This window comes from Atractosteus spatula, chromosome 25, assembly GCF_055471065.1.
Source record: "Atractosteus spatula isolate fAtrSpa1 chromosome 25, fAtrSpa1.hap1, whole genome shotgun sequence".
Classification (NCBI taxonomy): domain Eukaryota; kingdom Metazoa; phylum Chordata; class Actinopteri; order Semionotiformes; family Lepisosteidae; genus Atractosteus; species Atractosteus spatula.
In genome coordinates, this window is record NC_142730.1 from 12,836,097 (window position 1) to 12,846,723 (window position 10,627).

At 50.5% G+C, this 10,627-nt stretch overlaps 1 protein-coding gene across 1 annotated transcript; it reads right to left on the reverse strand.

Annotated features, from left to right (window-relative positions):
* Nucleotides 1-199: 199 nt before the first annotated feature.
* LOC148815456 (uncharacterized) lies at nucleotides 200-9,009 on the reverse strand. Its single transcript, XM_088905796.1, has 19 exons — nucleotides 8,919-9,009; nucleotides 7,778-7,920; nucleotides 7,293-7,427; nucleotides 6,917-7,079; nucleotides 6,594-6,692; nucleotides 6,315-6,442; nucleotides 5,860-6,006; nucleotides 5,375-5,467; nucleotides 4,936-5,058; nucleotides 4,699-4,824; nucleotides 4,209-4,331; nucleotides 3,714-3,862; nucleotides 3,419-3,539; nucleotides 2,558-2,746; nucleotides 2,174-2,323; nucleotides 1,797-1,868; nucleotides 1,375-1,471; nucleotides 806-871; nucleotides 200-282 (listed from the first exon to the last, which is right to left on the reverse strand). The coding sequence occupies exons 1-19, from the start codon at nucleotides 9,007-9,009 to the stop codon at nucleotides 200-202; spliced, it is 2,298 nt and encodes a 765-aa protein (XP_088761922.1).
* Between the last annotated feature and the right edge of the window lie 1,618 nt (nucleotides 9,010-10,627).

Consider the following 10,627-nt stretch of genomic DNA (forward strand, 5'->3'; position numbering starts at 1 on the left):
TACACTTCAGTGTTGGTTCAGCACCATTCATACATTCTAGAATGAAAACCAGCTTCTGTACACGTTGTGTAATTTATTTAAACACAAATGTGTGTGTGTGTAGGAGAGAGAGAGGTGTGCTGTCAGGTCCAGAGTGAGCTGGGGTGCCCAGGTGTCTCTGCAGTGGATGGGGAGGGGCGCCCCGACTCCAGAGTGCTGCTCAGGGCCGGGTGAAGAGCCCCATGGCTTCAGCAGCCCTCTCCCGCACCTGCGGCTCTGGGTCCTGCAGCAGGATCCTCAGGGCTGCGGAAGGAAAGAGACGAGGTCCTGCAGTCCTGCTCAGCTCCTGACACACAGCTGCAGTGCTGATCCAGCTCTTGCCCAGCAGGTGTGAGTTAGGAGACACTGTGCAGAGCAGCAGGTCTGCACCTCATGCAGTGGGGTTAAAGAAGGAGTGTGAGATCCTTTCTGTGTGACATCTGTGTTCTCTTCACTATCAGAAGGAACAGTAGTCAAAAATGTCAAAGTATGAAGCTAGAAGAAACGGCCACACTGTAATTCACAGACCGCACAAGTCTCTAAAAAGAATAAAATAAAGCAGCACTACTACAGATGTGCAATTCCACAGAAATCTGCTAAACAGGCCAACTATACATTTTTCATCTCCATGTTCTGAACTTCTCAAAACTTTGTACACTGGGTATCTATGGTGTGAGAGGCTACAGCCAGAATTTCTGGTTAAACAGACTCTAAAATACTAGAGTCTGTATATACTGTACAAGAACAACTGGTCAACATACTGGACACAAAAGACAAGCATCGTTACCTCGCTGAGCTCTTCTCAGAGCGAAACAAGAGCAGAGTCTCCTCTGCAGCTGCTGCACTTGGAGGCCTGAAACACAGAGGGGTTGAACAGCAGAGCTCCTGCACACACAGCACCACACAGGATACTGCACCAGCGCACACTGCCAACACTTGGAATGGGGAGCAGCTCATGGAAATGTGTTTCTTGGCGATATAGATAAGTCTGACTAACCTGCTTCATTACTGACAGAAAAATGCATTTCAAACACTAGACAGAAGAGGCTGAAAGTGGTGCCCAGTGTCCTGCTGCCGAAATGAGACTACTGTAGCTAGACATACTAGAGCCTTCTTACTAGAGGCCTTTTACTAGCGTGACATATCAGAGCCTGAGTCCTTTGAGAAAACCCCACTGATCAAACACCTTCAGACTCAAAGCTGTTTCAAGGGAAACCTACAGAGTATCCTTTTAATGCTTGAATTCCCATCCCGGCAAAACCCCATCACTAACCACAGCACAACTCACTTTTACCAGTGGAGCATCACCTCTACACTGAGTCTCAATCACTCTTCTCATTGTCACTGAGCTCTTACCAATGAAGATGGCAGCACTTTCCCGAACCCAGGCCCTTCTGCTCTGTGCACCCTGGAGCGCAAGCCTCTGGGCCAGGCTGATCTGCCCACTCGTTATCTGGACACAGGGAATATTGCAGGGCAGTGTGAGACAGCACGCTACTACCGTACAGGAGCCCCCATGTGAGAGACAGCCCTCCATTACAGAGAAGCACCTCTAATCCATCTAATGAGAGTGTATGAACTCATCAGCACTACTGTCATTATAATCTGGCACTTTCAGCTCTTACTCACTGTAATTAGTGCTCAGTGTAAGCCTGGTTTAGCACAAATATATTTCCTAAATCTGAGACAAGTCTTTGTGTGTTTGTGTCCCAAACGCAGGCTGTGCTCCCCTCTCTCACCAGCAGCCCAGAAGCCAGCCCTAGGAGAACCTCACTCACCAGGATCCTGCACATCTCCTTCATGGACAGCACACATTCCAGGGTGAAGTGCTGTAGGACTGTCCAGCAGGCCTGGGGAAATCCACATCGTCAAAACCAGTTTATCTTCACACAGAGCCCAAATTAAACAGAAACTACACAAATGTCACAAAATAGCAGCCAGCCCTGAAACCCTTTGACACATCCTTGATAGTAACCCTCTGAATGTTTAGATTTCCAGGCTACAAGTTCATACTGACTGTAGGGTTGTTTTTCTTCACCGATTGCAAAGCTGGTGAAACACTGGATAGGTGACAAGTATCATTATCAAAGAAGGACATGAGAAGACCCACAGTCCCACAGGCTGAGCCCAGCCAGCGGCAGCTCTGTGTCTTTACATGGATAGCCTCTGGGCTGGGGTCAGTCAGGTTCAGCAGCATGCTGACCAGGGAGCTGTGGACCTCTTTGTTGAGCCGGGCTTTGTCAGAGCCCAGCCTGACCAGCTGCCCCAGCAGAACCACTGTGGCTCTGCGGACCTCCAGGTTCTCCTTTAACACAGACACAGGACAAGAGGGAAACTTTACACACAGACACGCACAAACTGTCACCACTTATTTTCTCCTCTCAGGGCTGGAGTCTGAGCCCACTGTCACTGTAGCTCAAAGGGCAAACACTGTAATCATGGATATCCAATTGATTACAATTAAAAATGTTATATTTAAATTTAATACACAAAAACAAATGACACAATATTTGAACAAAGAACATCCTAAAAAACTTACACTTTCCAAGCAGGGCCTGGCTCTACAGTACACAAAGGGCACCAGTGCTTTGGCTTGACTCTTGTCTGCGATGGACAGGACAGTGATCAAGCCCAGTAGAGCCTGCAGAACAACTGGCTCAGCTGGGGTCTCCTGCTCTGTCAGGGCTGAGCTCTGAGCTGCCAGCTGCTCCTCTGTGTGTCTGTGGATCTGAAGACAGGAGGACACCAGTCGGCCTTCATTCCCAGTACTGCTGGGACAAGGGTTACACTGAGGGAGGGTCATGCTGGTCGCTGCTGGTCAGCAGAAGGGACAGCTAAAACTGACGTGCTAGCCAGCCACATCTGAAGATAATTGTCCACCACGCCCGCCTCAGGGGGTTCAAGCTACACAAGCCCTTGGTCTGTCAGCGCTCAGGAACTCGGTCCTAAACTCTCGAGCTTCTCCCTGACTTCCGAGTTTGCTCCTCGGATACTGGCTCCTAGCTTCACCCTGTCTTTGTTGTCTAGATTACCCTCTTGTGCTTGTGTGCTGTGTCTGTCTGTTTACAGACTGTGCTTACTACCATCAGCTCTGAGTTTGGAGTTTGCTGAGTGCTGAGCCTCTGTGTTCACCCAGCTTTGTTCTGGCCTGTTCTGGATGTGGCTTTGGGCTGCTGGTCTGCACCACGCTTTTCTGTGCTCGCCAGCCTGTCCCTGTGCTGCAAACAGGGAGCTGTTTGCTCACACAGCCGCTTGCCTACTTGCTGGTGTCTCTCTGCCTGCTATTGGGCTGAGACATATTACAGGGAGACAGTACCTCTGTGCTGTAGCTGTCAGCTGTCTGACTATCTGTCCTCTGCTCAGTTAGAAACACCAGCAGATGGGCTCTATAGTCACTTACATCCAGTTCTGGATCATCCACCTTCATGTCCATCATCAGGCCGAGATGATCAGCCAGGTGCTTCACGGTCTCCGAGACCACCTGGCTGGTACTGAGGACCTGCCACACCTCCGGGAGTGAGCTGCAAAACACACCCCCGAGTCAGCCTCACACCCCCCAGCTGTGAGTGCAGGGCTCTGCATTCAAACTCATTCTCAGAGTTAAAATACACAAACACTGACGCCACAACACAGTGCAGTTGTTGTGATGCTTTTATCACTGCAAAGAGCCTCTCACTGTTAGAATTGAGCTCTACCTCTCAGAGGGAGATGTGAGGGTCAGTAGGGTCTGGATGGTCTGTCTGAGGTCTTGTGCAGCCAGATATAATATCCCCTCCCTCAAACTCTCTTTCAAGCTGTCATCCAGAGTGTAACCACTGCCGAAGAATTGCAGAAGGTCAAGAGCCTACAGGAAACAAGAACAGCAGGTCAATCTCAGACAGATCACATGAGCTCTGTAACACTGACTGTTGAAGTTGTCCACTACTGCCCCTTTGTTGCAGTTCTCAGTGCTGTCTTTAGAGACAGGACACAGGATCATGTCACTGTGAACAAAGGAGTCATTTTTCTGAATACTTCTGGAACAGTGTTTCCCAAAAGCTAAAAACACAACTGTATTGATCAATAGCAAAACAGTTTCCCTTCCAATCACTTCTCGCAAACTATCTCCGATTCACAGTGACAGGATACAGCTTGTCCAGAGCATCCGTGTGGGAAAACAGCAGACAGGCGGCTGCGTCAGACACACTGACCATCATTGTCGCCAGGAGCTTGGCCTTGGCAGGGAAGTTGGGAGCTCCGGTGGGACTGGCGCTGCGCACTGCCTGTGCAATCATGCAAACACTGTGGCACAGGCTCAGTCTGACACTGGGTTCCTGCAGGGGGACACACAGCAGCTCACTCACTGACAGCCCAGACGCCACCTCACCACCTCACCTCCACCAGCCCTGGGCTGTGATGGACACTCACAGCCTGGACAGCCACGGACACTGTATCCCTGTGTCCTCCTCCCCATAACAATCCCATCAGGTCCAAGTATAATTAACAATTTCTACCCAGACACTGCAGGAAAGTAGCAGAACAAATAAGGAAGAACTTTTGCCTGAGGGTTGTTACAAATACCTCCCTGCGTTACAGACGCACATTACAGAATGTAGCAGTGGTTGAATACACTCTTCAGACAGGAGCTGTGAGGTTCACTCTGTCAGATCTCTTGTTCTTAAAGGAGGACATGTTGCCTACCTTAGTGGTGACATGGGGTCTCAGTCTCTCCATAAAGTCAGTGTCCATTCTCTGCAGTAGATCCTCTGCAGGTGCTTTAAGTGCAACATGCCCATAGCACAGAATCAGGGCACAGGTGAAATCACTCTGTAGTAACAAGCATGACAATCCACATCAAGGTGCTGAAACTTGTACGTAGAAGCTGACATTAAGAGCAGCTTCTGTTTGTCTGTCAGGACTCTGATGCAGTACACCTACCCCAGAGCCCTGCTCATTGCAGGGGAAGGCTGGGTCAGTCACCTGGGTCTCCAGTCTCTTCAGCACAGACAGCACCACATCCAGGGGCACACTGGCACACAGCCCCATCAGCACTGCCAGATCCTGGGACACCAGACAGGCACCAGAGCACTCTTATAACACCCACAAGGGCATCATGCACACTCTCTCATGGACTGCTGTTCTAATGCCATGATAAAATGAGCTGAGTCATCAATATCCGTTCAACTGAATGAATAAGGGCTTCACCAGTCAGATACACGGCACTTCAGTGTTGCCATGAGCTGTGGAGAGGGGTAGATCACAGCACTGAGCTGCTGTCATTGATGAGGCTCCTGAGGGCTTCACCCCTCAGACAGACACTCTTACTGACTACTGTAACGTCTTTCTGTGCAGGTGAGCGGGCTGCTGTCCCCATTACCTGGGCGTGCACCATAGTCAGCAGCTGCTCCAGCTGGGATTCCAGCACTGGTCTGGCCTTCGGCACTGCTGCCTCCACAAGCATACTCAGACTCTGAAAGAAGAGCACGTTGGAGTCAATCTGGAGAGGCACTGCTGCTTCATCAAGAGGCCTCACTCTCTCACTGTATGCAATAACACATTAGCATTAGGATTTTGGTAGTTTGATCACACACAAAAATCTGACAGAGCAGGATAACGCCTCCCCTGGACTCTACTCCTGGCAGATCCACCTTGTTCACACCCTTCACAATCACATGGGGCACAACAGACCATAATCCTCTTCTGCACTGGGACTCACCAGCTCATCACTGGAGCTAGTGGACAAAGGGACACTGGGAAAGTGCTACTAGTGATTGTTTGAATCAAAATCCATTTTCTAAAAGAAACGGCCCTCGCAATCCACAACCTGTACACCTAAAGGCCCATCATCGGTCACAGGCCTACCTTGTTGATTCTGGAGTAGGTGACGTCCACCTCAGCTGCATACAGTGGCTGGAAGGCCTGTAAAACTGCTGGCAGCTCACACTGAAACTTCTCCTCAGGGAGCAGGCAGCACATAGCTGCCAGGGCCAAGACAATGGCCGCCGTCACCTTCAGACAGAGCAAAACACAAACACCATCATTCTCAAGGAAAGGATTCAGTCACAGGAAAGCAAACTTGTCTAAAACCACAGACAGTTAAAACAGCTTTGAGCAATGAATAAAACCTGCTTCATAAGTGCACCCTATTCAGCTTTGCTTACTGTGATCTGAACCCTGGACCCTGATACCCTTCCCTAATACCTGCATGGATACATCTTTTCTTTGCATTCAAGTCCATTCTTTCCTCCAGAACATCTGAGAATTCAGGATGATTAATAAGATGTCAAATAACCTACACTGGATTAAAGATCCCATACCTTTGGCTCAGAAGACGGCAGCCATCTGTGCACTACATCAAAACTTATCATGACCTGGCTTGAACAGTCCTGAACACACTGCCCAGGACCCTGGAATTTCGCCCAGCTCTCATACAGGCCTTCCAATGCTGACAACACAAGAGAGGAACAGCCTGCTACACTCCTCAGCTACATCAAAGCAGTCCTGTAGCTCAGTGGGAAGAGGTCTGAACAGGCCTTGTCAGTGGATTGCCAGTGGAACCAAGCAATCCCCCTTAATGAGACAGCTTGAACACTTACCAAAAGCCATCATTGCCTTCATTTTATTAGTCACAGCAAGGGGGAGAACAGGCACCAGCAGGTCCAGAAGTCTCACTATATCCCTTGCTATGTCACGACCTTCAAAGAAAACACATTTCACACTGGGTAGGTACCAAGGCTCATGATAACACTGGAGACTCAGCAGCGGGATGAGTAACAAACACTGAGCCTTCATAATAAGCTCATGTATCAGGGCTTGAATGAACAGATACGAGCAGTATCATGAAGTTTGAAATACAGCACAGTAAAAAATCCGGAATATATCTGTGCAGATCACACCCCATTAGCAGCACAGAACTTACTGCAGTTGCGGGAGATATCTCCTAAAGCATTAAGCAGCGCGTGGTGAGGGAGCACTCCGGGCTGGAAGAAGGACAGCACCATATCCATGGTACTGTCGTAGTGGTCTCTCACCACACAAACGACAATGTTGCTGGCTGGCTGTTGCCAGTCAGGCAGCCATTTCTGAAACAACAGTAAAAAGAGATCAGAGCGTCTTGGGAGTCGATGGTATTGGAGTTGAAGCAACAGCTTGGATCAAGCCAATGAGCACACAAGTTAACACAAAATGATTTGCTTCCATTAGATGCATCAATGTGTGCTACAGGCAAGGAAACAGACCACAGTACTGCAGCAAGACAACAGTTCGATAGGCAGGAATTAAAGGGGTTTACATACCGGTGACATAGTCATCTCATTCAAGGCCATCGAGACGGTGCTCTTGGCCAAGGACTCATCCAGATGCTGCGCAGATGTTTTGCGCAGCAGCTTCTCCACTGCCTGGAGGACAGCAGAGCGATGGGCAGTTGTCACCTAGAGCAGGGCAGAACCAAAGCCAGGGGTGAGACTGCTGCTCTCATCACAGCACCAAGTGTCTGTTCAAAGGCTTCTCCTTCAGGGCCAGTCAGCCTGGCCAACGGGAACTGAGTGTGAAACAGCAGAACCACCCCAGCTCACCACACGAGGGAGTGGAAACGCACACAGAGAAACCCCAGGCTTCCACTCAAGCACATCTGTCAAGATGACAACACGGTAGGGCTTATCCTCTGACCTCTAGTTGTAAGAAACAGCACAGACAGTATCTTGGAGCACACTGGGCTCCTGATTAGAGTGCGTTTGCAACGAGTATGTCAGGAGGTGTGTAGGGAGCTCCTTCATGTTACCTGGGGGCTCTCGAGGAATCCCAGGATGACTGGCAGTGTCCCCTTGGTGTTCCTCTGCAGGAGGGAGAGCAGCTCTTCTACCAGGTTCTTCCCAAATTCCTCATCAGCGCTGCTCATTCCCTCCAGAACAGCCAGAACCTCATCTACAGCAGACACACAGACAGGGGAAACACTGGTGTCGCCACAGCACAGACTTCTAGGGAGAAAACTCTGAAACCGACCTGTTGACTGAGGGACCTAAAACCCTACTGACACACGTCTGAGAATTATAGAGATCAAAATGATTATTGATGCACAGCCCATAAAAGCTGGGACTCTTTCACCCCGGACAGTTTTCCAGTAGAGAGGAATACAGATCTGCTCTAAGGGCAGGAGGCTAAAGAGTGCAGGGTTTTGTTTTCGTCTCATTTTCAGATCAGTGGCCCTGAATGACAGCTGCAGCCACTGGGACTTCTTAACCCTGAAGAGCCCACAAAGAGAGCTGCTCTCTGGGTCACATCAGTCTTGTTAGCAGCTGCTCCTCAGCAAACAGAGGATTTCAGTGTTGAAGAAGAATCAGGGCAGCAGCTCTGCTCCCAGGTGGAGAACCTCCTTCTGCTGCTCTAAGGGGATCAAAGCCTCTAATTCAGCTTCTCTTACACCCAGTCTAAACGACTTGGACAGATCTTCATAAATATACATTTGCTTTTCCCAAATTTACAATTAAATGTAAATTAAAGAATAATTGCAGTACATCACTCGGACACAGCTCATTTCATAACCACTGTGAATTACTCATTTTCAACACTTTCAATAGTTTCATACCTTACATGGATGTTAGTCTTCTTAAACATACTCTCACGCACTAAATTATATTATTTTTTATCTTATTATTATATTATATAACATAATATATTATTATATTTGATGTTATATCTTTTATTTATTTTTGCTCAAATCATCATTTAGTTGAAAAGATGAAGAGACTGCTGTTGCTTTCCCTGCCTCGAGCTGAGGAGACCTGCAGGGTGACAGTGAGGAGCCCCTCAGGTCAGTCAGAACTGAGCCCAGGGATGGGGTCCCAGTGGAAAGGGAAGCCAGGAGTCAGTGTGTGGGGGGACTGGCTTCAGGGGGCACTGGTCTAGATCCAGCTGTGTCATACCTGGCCCGGGGCACTGGCAGCCTGTGCGCTGCACACAGGAGGAGAACCACTTCACCCTGCTGGGCTCACAGCTGCACTCCTTCGGGCTCATCTTGGACCTGTCAGTCAGCCAGTAGAACAGCACAGTGAAGCAGGGAGCTGGGCGGCGCTTCTCACACACTGGGAGTCAAGGTACTGCTGACAGGCCAGCAGCAGACCCACTAGACACCACAGAACTCTCTCTAACCAGCTGGTCCTAATGGAATACAACCCAACAGGCTGAAGGGCAGACACGGGATATTGAGAACACAAGCAAATTCTTCACATCAGTGAAAGCAGAGACAGGAACAGAAGCAGCAATGAATTCCTGTTCAGATCTGCACTCTGGGCTTTAATAAAACTCCAGCAGGTTAAGAGCTTTTAACCCCCTCTCACTGAACACCGTGTTAACACAATAACAGCTCGATCTGCCCAGGAGAAACAGGTCAAGAACAATCGGATCCGCGATACCGAGCCATGGTAGGTCCCTACCTAGTCCGTAAACCACCAGGATCTTCAGTGAAAAGACAGAAGATTGACAACCCGTGTCGAGCTCAAGTGTTTTCTTCGCTATGAGCATCAGCGCTGAGCGACTCAGAAGCACCGGAGCGCTTTCCCGGACCGGAATTGTTGCGTCACAATCCCGATGTGTCGACGTCACGCTCACGTTTAATAAGTCATTATAATCACTATATTTAATTATAAAATTACATTTTTTATATGCTTTCTGATTTTTCCCAACTCTACCAACAGAAGCACTAACTGTCTGATATCCAAAGTGTCAGCCGGAAAGTTTCAGAAAACAGAGCGGAGCGTCTTGCTCACGATATGACGTCAGACACCACTTCCTCCCTCCATCCAGACTCGCCTCTCCCTCCTCTCTCACACGACTCGCTCATCAGGGCTTTTACTGTCACTCCAGTCTCCTGCCAGACCTCTCCCAGACACAGCCTGCTCATTAGTCCTCCTGTGATCTAGACTCGCCCTGCAGATCTGCTCTCCGGCTCCTCCTCATGTTCACTCCGCTCGCTCACGCACAGACCTTGTGCTCTAAACAGTCCGCAACAACACATCTGGTCTCGAAGCAGCTCGTCCTGCAGCGCCCTGCCGCAGCGCCACGGTGTGTGAAGCCCTGCGGCCGGGAGCAGCAGAGACCCGTCGCTGGGCCGCAGGAGGTCCGAGACTGACGGTCCTGCAGACCCGCTGGTTCGGGGCAGCTGGAGCCCCTGATCTCTCTCCCTGCGCCCCTCTTCCTCTGAGGAGGCGCTCTCTCTCTCCCCGCCTGTCCCTGGCGCTGTGCTGCACTGGGCTCTGCTCCAGGCCGCGGGGATGAGCAGGGTCCCGGGGCTCAGCAGCGCCTCCCGGCTGCAGACGAGGCTGGCGGGACTCCCGGGCTGAGCTCGGTCCAGTTACCGGCGGGCCTGCGGTGCCGAACAGCGAACAGGACCGAGCAGCCCCGCTCCCTCTCATAGCGGCGGAGCGGGGCTGCAGGTCTGCCCTCGGCTCTTCTCCGCAGTGTGACAGGAGGCAGAGAGCCGCGCCTCAGGAGCCCCATACGCCTCCACAGGGATCAGCCGCAGGGAGACGATCGCTCCTCCGACACACAGCCGCTCACAAATAACGGCTGCGCTCCTCTCGCGCCCTCAGCGGAGCGGGCAGCCGCGAGCCGGAGCCGGAGGAGGCGGAGACGC

Coding starts and splice junctions, on each gene's coding strand:
- LOC148815456 (XM_088905796.1), bottom strand. CDS start 9,009: ATGAGCCCGAAGGAGTGCAGCTGTGAGCCCAGCAGGGTGAAGTGGTTC. Junction 4,332..4,698: donor GACCCCATGTCACCACTAAG/GTAGGCAACATG, acceptor GTCCCCCTGCAG/GAACCCAGTGTCAGACTGAG. Junction 3,863..4,208: donor AGCTCCTGGCGACAATGATG/GTCAGTGTGTCT, acceptor TGTTTCCTGTAG/GCTCTTGACCTTCTGCAATT.